The sequence below is a fragment of the Lytechinus pictus genome, chromosome 10, assembly GCF_037042905.1.
Source record: "Lytechinus pictus isolate F3 Inbred chromosome 10, Lp3.0, whole genome shotgun sequence".
Classification (NCBI taxonomy): Eukaryota; Metazoa; Echinodermata; class Echinoidea; order Temnopleuroida; family Toxopneustidae; genus Lytechinus; species Lytechinus pictus.
In genome coordinates, this window is record NC_087254.1 from 15,576,946 (window position 1) to 15,590,935 (window position 13,990).

General features: G+C 36.6%; 1 protein-coding gene across 1 annotated transcript in view; it reads right to left on the minus strand.

Moving 5' to 3' along the window:
* Positions 1-1,434: 1,434 nt before the first annotated feature.
* LOC129269154 (heparan sulfate glucosamine 3-O-sulfotransferase 1-like) overlaps positions 1,435-13,990 on the minus strand; it is a 39,511-nt gene continuing 26,955 nt past the window's right edge. Inside the window, exon 2 of the mRNA XM_064105404.1 lies at positions 1,435-5,451. Within this exon, the coding sequence (XP_063961474.1) occupies positions 3,848-5,377 (1,530 nt within the window). The 5' untranslated portion in view covers positions 5,378-5,451 and the 3' untranslated portion in view covers positions 1,435-3,847. The remainder of the gene's footprint in view (positions 5,452-13,990) is intronic.

A 13,990-nucleotide genomic window follows, 5' to 3' on the forward strand; every position in this document is an offset into this window, starting at 1 on the left:
CCAATATGTGCATTGTAAATTACATTTTACATCAGTCTGATGCAGAGTGAAATGGCACTGCACGAAGCTTGTAATGAAATGAAAATCAGTGAAAGGGTCTCAGAATCTCTCAAAAGTTTTAACCCTTTGAACCAGAAAAGTCGGAATACCGGCTTCAAGTCGTGATTCGAAAAGCAAAGGTTTTAGATATGAGGTGACCTGTAAATATTATGTCATTTTAGAGATACAGTTAACTTCAGTTTATAATTTTGTCAACGATTGGCTTTCATTTATAAGGTTTTAGCATAAAAACATGACCAAAATGTACTACCCTTATAAGGATACATGGCGAGTCGTATACCGACTATGCGTATTAAAGTTACTGTTGAACTTTACTTCCATCAGACAGGTCAGGCTGGGTACCAGCGGAGTAAGGTGCCACTGACATGGCTGGGCTCGAATCATGAGAATAGGAGATCTTCTGTTTCAAATGTCATGTTTTCCTTCATTTTGCCGATAATCTTGACATTTGTCAATAATTCAGGGTGAGGGTCATGATCGTCCCAATTAATGTTTGCACCTATTAGTTAGTATAATTAATTTTCTATAGTTTAAAATCAGTATTGCGATTGATATTTGCAATTGTTTGCAAATCACGTGCAACGTTCCCAAATCTGAATGAACTGCTGCGGATTCAATTACAATCTTACACAGTGGGCTTTGACTATTGTCAATATTGATGAAAATTCTAGTGATGCATACGATATGTATCTACTATTTTCTCCTGTAAAAGATTGTACACTAAAGCTAAACAAAAATACAAGTTTGTTCTACAAACAAAGACAGATACACAACTTCAGCCCTTAAGCAAATACATGTACCACACATACAAGGAGTGCACTACGAGAAAAAAAATACTGCACAAAACATTGGCAAGAAACCTACACTTCATCTGACATTTACACACAATTTTCATGATGTACCTTTACTTTTATAAACATTCAATGGTACTCCCATTTTCATGGATAAATGATTATATAACTACAAATAATTAATGCCCTAATAGGTGGTGTCATTTTTGCCAAAATAAATGGCTAAATTCCAAGGTACATTCCCTCCCAAAATGAGCCCAGTTTCATAAAATATTTGATCAATGACAATCTAATAGCTAGAATTCTAAGCAAATTTGAACTTGACAAATAAAATTGCCATCTCATTAGCTCTTATGAGTGAGGATTGATTTATTGATGTGTTTGACAAAACAAGGAACAGATGGTAAAAACTGTATTGCTTGTCACTGTATCAATTTGTGCAAGCTATGTTTAATAGTATGTTACCCAACATACCACCCCCCCCCCCCCCCCCCCCCCCGTTGAAATGGTTAAAAAAAACACTACAGTCTCTACTCTGTTGGCAGGGGCTGAAATAACAAGCAAGCAAGGAAATTTATGAAGGAAGAAACTTTTTGTTCATACCAAGCAATTCCTACAGAAATTTGAATTGCCCCTGTATTGATGAATGCAATGCACTTTTATTACTTTATTTGAGGAGTCTTATATATACTACAATGCATTCAGCTTAAAAAATACTGTATTGTTCATCCGTCGCAAGTCGCAACAAAAGAACTGATGAAAAATCGGCAATGACCAAGGTAGTAAGTTGTGTCATTATTTCAGAGCACAAATTAATGTTTTAACAAAATCAGTTGTGGTTGAGAAAGAGATTAAAACCTTACTGAAACCTTACAACTACATTATTTACATGGACAGATGTAAAAGTACATTATAATCACCGCTTAGTATAAGTTCTTCTGTCTGATGTTAAAACAATTTTTTTTTGCACACTCTAGAGTAAAACAACTCTACATGTAAATAAAATATATTTAGCACTATATAAATATACACAAACAATGTTCAAGTAGGAGTGTCTACTCTATAGACACATCAAACCCACATTCTTCATGATGTATGTACATGTGTTTATATACAAAGTTGATATCAAAATATAACTATTCATTGTCCGACATTATACTTTGAAATCATCGCCTACCGCACCTGAAAATAAAGCAATGATTTGCTGCGCTATGTGGTGAGTGTTCATAAGAGGTGGGAAATGTATATGTACAGCACCAAGGCTTGATTCATATTTATTTATTCATTAAATTCAGTTGATAATGCAGTCTACATGTTCTTCACATCATGCCACATACCACTGACATTTGCCAGTTTTCATAATGGTTGATGGCAGAACAAGAGACAGTAATGTTTGGTCACATGTCCTGTGCCTTGGCAATGTACATAAATGTTCTGCAGATTACCTAAGGCATTTTTTAATTTAAGGGGAAGTTCACCCTGACCATAATTTAGTTTTAACAATAAGCAGATCAAAAAACAAGACAGAAATATTGACGAAGATTTGATAAAAATCCATCAAATAACAAGTTAGTAATTTTTAAATTTTTATTTTGTGACGTCACAGATGAGTAGATCCTCCATATACTGTATCATGTGATATAAATACTGAAAAATGCAATTTTTTGAAAATATTGAAGGTGTTATTTTTCCTTTAGATATATAATTTCATACCCCTTCTACAAGAAACATATCTTCATTCACCGTGTCCCCAAAATTGAGAATTTAAGGAATTTATATTACATGGTATATGGAATGGAGGAGCTGCATATGATGTCACAAATTAAAAACATTGAAAATTTGATTTTCATCAAACTTTCACCAATATTCATCTCTAATTTTTCTGCTTTAAATAAAATCAACTTATCTTATCCTCAGGGTGAACTTCCTCTAAAAAGGACTACTGTAAAGACATTCATGACAGGTGATTGTCACTCTGCCCCACGAATCAATGCGATTATCTATGGGAATAATGTCTGGGCCAGTCTGCTGCAGTTGTGAAAACAAAACAAGTACTTTGCAGATTCTTTAATCACCAAAAACAAAAACTCAAAGCTAATAATTATTTTAAGGTTGTTACATCTGCATGTATATGCTTGTCTACTCATTATATTAAAAAAGTTGTGTGGATATGAAAAGAGAGAGCATACGGATGTCACAACAATGGTCTAAAATATGGACATATTTCAAGAAAATGAATAATACTATGAAAATGTTTAATTGATATTTAAAGCTAAATCTACACCTAGGTCAAATGCCATAGTACTGAATTTACACATCTAAGAGAATTGACAAGAAAAACAGTCACACCCAGAATCATCTCAAATACAATCACACCATGTTTAAAGTGCTCGTCCAATATCTGGCTTTCCATGCTCCTTCCCTCACAAATATCTAAAACAAATCCATTTTCAGATACCTACATTGGTGAATCATTTTGTTTAAAAAGTACTATATTATTGACTTCTAAAGAGAGATAGTTTGAGAAAATCTTCAATAATTGTTCATTTTGAAGGCATGCAGAGATACATGTAAATGTACGGAGCACATTATTTTCCATTTACACCAATTTTAGTCCAATCCATTGAAACACCTACATGTATAATATAAAGTCTATATGGTGGAGTTTTTTCTTTATGTCCAATAAAATATACACTTCTTGAATAATTTTTCAAATTAGTCCACAGTTTCTACATGAAACTTGTGATGCTCAATATGAGATCAACAACTTGTGATACTCAATATGAGATCAACTATCATCTATAATTATTGGCTGTAAGGAGACAGTCTGGCTTTCCTATATATACAGATCACTAGCCAGTGTGCCAACCTGAACTGATTCAGTACATCTTGGGTGGAATTAGGCAAAAAAAATAGAAGATTAAAAAAAGACCACATGTCCAATTGTCTTGGGCAATGTACTCAAAATGTATTAGTTTCTATGGACACCATCCAGACTAGTTTGCCCAAGAAAAGGACATTCCTGTTAATTGTGAGAACTCTTGGTTAAATGGACGGTAGAACTCTTTCAATTTGGCCAACGTTTCGGGATCGATGATGGCTTTGGGAAGAACACTGGGGGTACTCTTAGCAGGGCAGTTCCTATTGGGGAGATGCCCTTCCCGCATGCAGATCCCGTTCTTGGCGGGGTCAAAGTAAAACATGGATGGACTGAAGAAAGGTTCCAGCTCAAGGAACTCTTCAAGCCGTTTCATCTCGGCATAGACGTCTTTCTCCATCTTCACCTGATCAATGACGAGGATCCTCTCTGGAGGGAAATACTGCAGCCAGTTCTTGTAGTGTTTGACAAACACACTGGTGTCCACCATCTCGTTTGATCCATTGACGTGACCAAACTTGTCAAGGATCTCTCGTTTCAACCGCTCACCTTCAAACTGGCCCGTCCTTGAGGCATACTTTAACCTATTACTCTTAAACTCTCTCCTTAGTTTCAATTCAGATTCATGCCTAAAGTCTGATATAAGTCTGGATATAGGATCTCTTACGCACAATATAAATTTTGGTTTGGTAGGTAAATCGGCTAGGATTCGCTTTGGAGCTAGAGCAGTCACAAAATAACGTGGAGTTTTCTCGAAAGCGAGCATACTAGGTTTTGCAAAGCCCATTCTGGATTTATAATAGGACAAGCCTTTTTCATACATCCAATCAAAGTAGTGGACCTCGTTGCCGATGGAATGAACAATCTGTGGGTGCTGAGGGAAGAAGAAACCTAGTGCATTGGTTCCACTTTTCTTCACCCCAATATTGATGACATCAGGAAACCTTTGCTTGTAGCCCTTGGATGCATATACTCTGAGAATGACCTCCCACTGCTTATTAGTTGGTAGTTTCATAAAGTCCATCCTGGTTCTTGATTCCACCATTCTTATATTCATTGTCATGTCTTTGCGGACATCTTTAGGTAGTTTAGATAAAACCTTGCCTATCATGCGACCATATCTTGGATCCGATACCTGCAACAGGTAATTCCCCTCTTTGCTAATGTTTAATGCCTGGTGCTTAAATTGCATGTCCTTGGAATTCGTTTGGGGTGGTCTATTTACTTGAGGTTCTCTGTCCACTGTTTGGTTTGGCATTTCCTTCACTTTCAATCCATCTTCCGAATTCTTCTTTGCTTCATCTGCTCGTATCTCAAATTGCTCCTCTGCTGCACCTTCTCTCAAATTCCTCATCTCCTTCTCCTCTTCCTCCTCATCTCTCCAATAATCCTCCTCCTCCTCCTCTTCTTCATCGATGCGTTCCAGCTTATACCGATGGATGCGGTTGTTGGCATCCGGGAGCCGCAGGATGGTGACATTCTTGGACAGGTTGAGGGTGAGAGGGACGCTGAGGGTGTGGCGGGTCTCGTAGCGGATACGCCGGCGAGTCGAGGAGTTCAGCTGGGAGTTGAGGATGAAGATGACAAAGACGGTGGAGATGCAGAGGAGAGCGGCGATGGTCTTCTTGGATGCCCCAAGCCGAACCATTGTGACAGTCTGGCAGGGCTGCAGGTGGTGATCAGCAAGCTGCTACATGTACAAGGTCCTGGCTGTCAAGACATCTGTAAAGGGAAAAAAAATGAGAAACAGAAAGTTTAGAACAGTTAAGATGATAGAAGAAGCACAATACAAATTAAAGGAATTATACATGTAAATGCTCCTTTGTCAGTGTACATGTAGAGGCTTCACAGTATATCATGCATTCTTTTTTGGGACAAGTGTTGGTCCTGAAAAGGAACCACACAAACTAGACATTTTGACAAGTACAGTACAGTGTGTTCTTTTTATCTTCAACTTGCTTGTCGATATGTCGAGTTCATTCACACCTAACAAAAGAAGCTGTTACATTTATGATGTACATGTACATGCATGCAACTGATTTTTTTGCTAGTATTGTACATTTACCTTCAAGTAGTAAATTATTTTGAAACAAGTGGAATGCCTCTGGCCGTCTCACCTGCATCACGCGATTCAATATAGCAGCAGTGCTGATTTTGAAAACTACTATAACTCGCACAGGATGTTCAGTGATACTTGGTTACTCTTATTTCCACGTTTTATGAACTAGACCAATACACTTATAGAGATATGATGGCAATTCAACAAATACCCCCAACGTGGCCAAAGTTCTTTGACCTTACATGACCTTTGACCTTGATCATGTGACCTGAAACTCGCACAGGATGTTCAGTGATACTTGATTACTATTATGTCCAAGTTTTATGAACTAGACCAACACACTTTCAAATTTATGGCTGTAATTCAACAAATACCCCAATTTGGCCAAAGTTCATTGACCCTAAATGACCTTTGACCTTGATCATGTGACCTGAAACTTGCACAGGATGTTCAGTAATACTTGATTACTATTATGTCCAAGTTTCATGAAACAGATCCATAAACTTTCAAAGTTATGATGGTTATTCAACAGATACCCCCAATTCGGCCAAAGTTCATTGACCCTAAATGACCTTTGACCTTGGTCATGTGATGTGAAACTCATGCAGGATGTTCAGTGATACTTGATTAACCTTATGTATAAGTTTCATGAACTAGGTCCATATATTTTCTAAGTTATGATGACATTTCAAAAACTTAACCTTAGGTTAAGATTTTGATGTTGATTCCCCCAACATGGTCTAAGTTCATTGACCCTAAATGACCTTTGACCTTGGTCATGTGACATGAAACTCAGGCAGGATGTTCAGTAATACTTGATTAACCTTATGGCCAAGTTTCATGAACTAGGTCCATATACTTTCTAAGTTATGCTGTCATTTCAAAAACTTAACCTCAGGTTAAGATTTGGTGTTGACGCCGCCGCCGCCGCCACCGTCGCCGCCGCCGTCGGAAAAGCGGCGCCTATAGTCTCACTCTGCTATGCAGGTGAGACAATAAAAATGTAGAACATCCCATTTAAAATACATTCTTTACTCATAAAAACATTAATAAAAATATGAAGGAAAAACACAAATGAGTATTAACATACATTTCTTACTCATAAAAACATTAATAAAAATATGAAGGAAAAACACAAATGAGTATTAACATACATGTATGTACATTAAATTTCAATTTTACATGTTAACAAATATGAATCCAGGCATCAATATTTTACCAGTCATCATTGTCAAAATACTGGTTCAAAGTTGAGATATTCAATTCATGAGGAAATGCATGTACATGGGAATAAGTGCCGAGCAGCCAGTGGTGAAACTAATACCTTGGTCACATTTGCTCTACTGCGGCCGTATGGCAAGTCGAAAACAGCCGTTTCAACATTTTTGTTTGTACCAGCTACATAGGTGGTTTGAATAAAAATGAATAAAACAGTGTATGGCCGCCGTAGAGCAAATGTGACCGAGGTATAAATGAATAACAGGACATACAGTGTAAGAAAAAAATTGGCCACAGGAAGTTCAGAAACCTTACTAGCTGATATATCCTGATATCTGTGTATTATGCACAAAAACATGAATATCTCCGATTCATTATACTGACAACCTCAATGAGAAATCACAAATCACTTTATATGAACTTAATCAAATTCCTCATAGCCCTACTGTTGTTGAATCATTATTACTGGATACGATATTCATAATACACTCCCTTCACGACCACCATACATTATTTTTTTCTATTAAAAACCAGAAAACATGTAGAAATTTTGAAATGCGATTATATGTTATTCTTTTATTTGAAGCACCAATGGAGAACGTCAAAGTGCGGAGAATGCACAAAAGCAAGTTTTGAAACTTGCTTCTAAAGACCGACCTATTTTATCTGGGGAGTAAGTATAAAAAGATAACATTAAAAATATGAAAATCACAAAATATTTATGAAACTTCACTCAACCGTTTGCAGACCAGCCATCAATGGATACACAATGTGGGCCATCTCAAATCTTTGCACATACATGTAGTAGACCGCTCTATGAAGATAGTAAAAAGCAGCAATCCCTTTTTACTGTGCTGTGATCTACCAGGGATCCATTTCATAAAGGACTTACAACTGTTGTAACTTTGCCATAATGGCAACTACCATGGTAACAGGGCTCAGCAGCCAATCATAATCAATGTTTCCATGGTAGTTGCAATAATGGCAAAGTTACAGCATTTGCAAGTCCTATATGGAACGGGCCCCTGATTTGTGTTTCAAAGCCCCACTGGAAAGAACACAATGTCCCACAGTGTGTGGCACCGTGTGTTCACACTGCGAAACCACCTTCACACTGTTAAATTTGCGCATTTCAACAGCGTGAATCACACATTCACATAGTCGACCATACATGTGAGCATGCTGTGAACAGTCCCACTGTCGAGGTGTCCATAGAGTGAAAATATCTTCACACTGTTGAATATAAGCCTTTAACAGTGTGAATAATATTTTCACATAGTCCACTTTGAGAACACGCTGTGGTCATACTGTGGTCATACTGTGAGATACTGTGTGTTTTCCAGCAGGGAATGATCAGTCTGCCATGGAAAATTCAGTATAAACACACCCACACAGCGTGAATCACACATTCACATAGTCAACCATGTGAGCATGCTGTGAACAGTCCCACTGTCGAGGTGTCTATCGAGTGAAAATATTTTAAACTGTTGAATATAAGCATTTAACAGTGTGAATAATATTTTCGCATAGTCCACTTTGAGAACACGCTGTGGTCATACTGTGAGATACTGTGTGTTTTCCAGCAGGGAATGATCCATGGAAAATTCAGTATAAACGCACCCACATCTTGACAGCTCCAATTAATACACAGAAGAAATGACAACAGAAATCAGCCACAGAAACCACACAATTTTGAACGCATCAAAATAAAACTGAGTTTTAAAGGGTACAGAGAGAGAGAGAGCAGTGACATGTAGTGTACAAATCTACAAAAGAAGAACAACAACAAATGCTCTTTAGCACTGATTTTCTGATTTAATCTTAAATAGCCAAATCAAGGATCTACAAAACAACTGTAATGGTGGGGCACCTAGATTTGTGAAAACCACCCAATCCCTAATCAAAATGATGAGATTTTCACGCAGAAAAACAAATTATGAGAATACTGCAGGGGCAACTGGTCTCTCTTTGAGCTTGCGATATGATCTTACACGTCATCGGCCTATATTTGTACATGTATATTTTTACTCTAACTAAAGGGTGAGTCTACCCAAACAAAAATATTAAAGAAAGTTATAGCATTATATTTTTTTTCATTTTTTTCCGGAAAAACGGTTTATATACTGTATGCCAAGGAGAGAGTTAATGATATTTTAAAATGCTGTACTCCCTCACTTGTTTCTTTGGTCGTATATGAAATTTGCAGGATCACGATGTCCTGCAATATTAACAATGGTAACTCCACATGTTCAGGGAGAAATTATTAAAACATTGTTTCAGATAGAGAAAAATCAAACAGCATAATGCTGAAAATGTCATCAATATGTGGTATAAGATATTATGTTCCAAAATTTTTGCTTATCTTCACAAAATAATTATATCCCTGATAAGTATCCAAATTATTATGTTTTTTTTTATACTGTTTGATTTGAATATGGAAATAAATGAATTGAATTGAATTATGTCTTAAATTGTACAATATATATATATAAAATATTTTTTTCCTGCTCATTAAACTTATCATTCATATATGCATATTTTGCTGAGGTGGACTTGTACTTTCATCATACAGTATACAATCAGATGAAAAAGAGATATGATTCACATCTTGTTCAAATTGACCAATGCTAAATGTATTTATAACGACCTACTAAGGATTGGTCAATATGTATCAGATCATATCTTGCAGTTGTCAATCAAAATCTTAATGGCTTAAAAAAGAAATCCATAAAGCTGAATGACACACCCATATTTTAACAGTAGACTTGCAAACGAGTTCTTTAAGAAGTGAAATATAATCAATTATTCCACCTTCTAACAATTTTAAAGGGTACAGTAGAAATCGGATTGATCTATGGGTCATGGGTACAATGTAAAGTGGTTTATATGTAGGATGCTTTGCTGTTTCAAGAATTGTTTGAGTTTTACCCTAAAACCCGCCAGGGTGGGATCGAATCAACCCCCCCCCCTCGACATTTTTGGTCACCATTCTGCTGCCCGAAAATTGTCAACCGCTCTGCTTGCTGACTTTTTACTTTGAAGTCTTGCACATCTTTTGAGACCAAATTAATGATGCCAGGGTATGTGGTTGGAAAATTATTCATCATTATGTATTAAAGTGCATGTCAAACCCAAAATGGCTCAAAAATGTGATTTTGTGTACAAAGTCAATTTAAATTGAGTTTTATCATGTTTTTCATAAAGATATGATTGCTTTTACTTTCGATTGCTTTTACTTTCGACAGCTAAATCTAATTGAATTTTAAATAGCATAATCATGCCTAAAAAAGGTTCTGCTATAAATTTGGTAAAAAAATACTAAAGAAAAACAAAAGGATAAAATACGAAGAAATAAATAAGAAATTCATGAAACAATAAAATGCATTAAAAAATTCATTTTCAAACCAGGATTGTTTTCATTTGTAATTGTTAGCAATGGTATAAAGAATGTTAGCAATGGTATAAAGAATGTTAACACCAAAATTAGCATTCTAAGATATTCTTTTAGTGAATTAGAGCAAAAAGTATGATTTATGCATAAATTAACATAATTAATTTATATTAAAAAAATATGATAATTTTCAAAAAATAAACCATACAACCTTGTATAATGAATGCAGATATAACATCCTACACTATCATCATGCCAATTTCACAGCATTCTAGCAATTGGCATTCAAGATCTCAAGGGGAGGGAAGGGGGTTGAACACCCCCCCCCCCTTGAGATCCCCATATACAGTACATGTACATGTATGTAAAACCCCCCCCAAAAGCCTGGTCTGGTTTGGGCCAATTTTCCCAAATGAAATATTAATGAAAAAGAACTTGTCACATTGACTGACTCCCTGTATTTTCCCTTGGTATACAAACTTGTTTTCAGGATGTTTGTAAAAAGGGAAATAAAAGGGATAGGAAAAGATCACCTTATACATGTACAGTATATACCGGTAGTAGCAGTAATTATGCTAGCTGCATAAAGTATGTACACAAAGGGTAAATTGCTTTCTAATAATCAGATGCTATTTGTTCAATGCTCATATTCATTTGGTTTGAATGTGTGTTCTTTTATACTGTACATGATTCTCAATTGTTATTTTGTATGACCATTAAAAATAAGAGTAGTGCCGTCATAAACTCATAATGAAAAAAATTATAAAAGACATTGGGCAAGCAGTTTTTTCTATTGGGCAAGCAAATTTTTTCATCACTTGCCCAACAGGGCAAGTGACAGATTTTTTTTTGTAGAGGCCTGTCTAAACTACATACAACTACAATGTACAAGTAGGAATACCAAAACAGAGGATAAATGTAAGAAACACATCTTCGTGTTTGTTCATGTAGCGTGAACAGGAAATTCTTAGTAGGGCCGTCTGCACCAGCCCCAGTTTTCAAATTACCGCGCTATTTCTGATCCGACAAATTATCCCTAGGAACAATCTCAAGAATATTTGTAATGGAGACGCAATTATCACGCTAGTTCCCTGGATTAATCTCAAGATTGCAATCCCAAGTCAACTTGGGATTATATGCAAACTTGCGTGCTATTTTACAAATTATCCCGCTAATTCGCGGGTGCAGACGCACTCAGGATTATTTATTCATGGCGTCGGACCATAATGCATCGATGCCTCGCTCGAGCAAGAATCACTCTTCTTGCGATGGTGGAGACGGGGTTTCTTGAATCTCAAGATTAATCGCGAAGAGGGCCAATCGGGCTAGAATCCCGAGATAAAGCAAACTTGGGCTGATGCAGCACTGCCTTAAGAGACGACAACCTGGTTCAATGGTTGGAGATTGGCAGTAACAGCTGTCATTACAGACACTCTGACCATGCTCCGACACCTTGAAATTGTCTGGACCTTTGACGTCACATATCAGTACTTAGTACTTCTTGACTGTCATCCAACAGAAACATATTCTACAGTATAAGGATAAACACAGAAAATCTATATCAGCTTTAATAATATGAGACCTACATGTGCGAGCATGAAGCTATTGTTTTGAGAGCAGTTCTAAATAGAAAATTCATTCTGAATTAAATTTGACTTACATGACAAGTATTGAAGTGGCTGGCGCTGAGGATATGATATCAATAAAGACTTCACGATCCTACGCTTTCCTCGCCTTAGCATTTCTTCTTCTGAGGTCAATGACTAAGAATCAATCGTGAGTCATAACTAAGGTCTGATTGGTCAATACCCAAGATTGTGATAAACACCCAGGACACACTTGAGAGAAAGAAACAGGTTCCAAGTATCTACTGAGAAATGGGCCTCCATTCCTTCAGCCAGCAGTTGGACTTTGGATTTAATAGAAATATGAAAAGACATACATGTATAGGGTTGGTCAGTGCATGAGACCATGGTCAATGACATGCCATTGGTACAATCTCAATTATAATCTGATAATATCAAACTAGGGATTGCAAAATAAAGATTGAATTACAAAGTAGGTACAAAGTAGCCTTGCTACAAAAATTTCACATCTCCCTACATTTACTCAGGCATGTACTTGTGAACAAAGTTGACATTGATATACTTGACCTAAGATTTTTTTTTCTGCAGGACCACCAGTATTATCACCCCCCCCCCCCAAAAAAAAGAGGTGAATATCATATCAATTTTACAAACAATGTAAAAATCCAAAGAATTTGAATGGGGAAAAAACGAGTCAATCCCCCTGCCCCCAACCTAAAAAACGGGGGGAAAATGAGAACCTCATTTACTTCAGTTTGGAAATGCAGAGCTTCCCCTGTTTTGTTCCTTTTGAACTGTAAACTATACACAACAATATTTCTTTTGATCTGTCTCCTCTTTATACAAACTTTGTACATGCAACCTATTTTTGACAACAACAAATCCTTCATCATGTACAGTATTTGCAATTTCAGCTTGAGTTTACCGGTTGGTAGGAGTCCAAGTTCTAGACGGTCAACCTTGATTTCACATTCAATTGGATTAGTGGTAGTCCAGTGATCATATTACTGCCAAGTGGGTTACAAAAATACTCCAGTCCTTGTAAAGATCTCTTCCTGCAAAACTTGCTTTCATGTAGTGACCCACTTTGAGAAGCCTACAAAAACATCCAGGATTTAAAGGAGAATGAAACTCTTGGAGCAAGTTAGCTTTTGTGAAAGCAGAAAAATCAAAGAATAAGATCAACAAAAGTTTGAGTAAAATAGGACTAGCAATAGAAGAGTTATGAGCATTTGGATGTCGAGATCACTAATGCTATGGAGATCCTCCCATTGGCAATGCGACCAAGATCTATGATGTCACAGATGAACAACTCTCCCCTTTTGGACACTGAAAATATACCCCAAAACATCTCTTTTTGCTCATTCTAATCATATGACAAACGATTCATCAATGATATAATGTTGTGAAACCTCTGTACTTGTCCTCTCATAAAGAGAACACCTCACCTTGTGATAGACTCTATAAAAGTGGGAATATAAGTGAAATAAGTACTAAAGTAATGAGGGAGTTGTACGTGTGTGACATCACAGATCTTGGTCGCATTGCCAATGGGAGGATCTACATGGCATTAGTGATCTCGACATTCAAATGCTCATAACTTTCTTATTATTCATTCAATCTTCCTCAAACTTTCAACAATATGTTTCTTTGATTTTTCTCTTTGATATGGATTCAGCTGGTTTCATTCTCCTTTTAAATTTAAAACTATGTTGTGGATTCCACATGAATGCTCACCAGTAACATGTCTAGTAGGATCCATGAAAGTAACAAATCGTCCAGTGTAGGCCTACTGTACAATGTATATTCTATGCACAGGCTGCAGCTACAATTTTTACCATTTCGCTTTACTGTCAGTGATGCGTCTGATCATGGACCTACATGTACATGTACTAGTCTGATGAAGCAAGACTTCAGTGGATGTGAAGCAACCTCAGCAACTGTTTGCATACGATAGTCTTACCGCATCAGACATATTGCTTATATTTTAGCGTAACAGCATCAAAC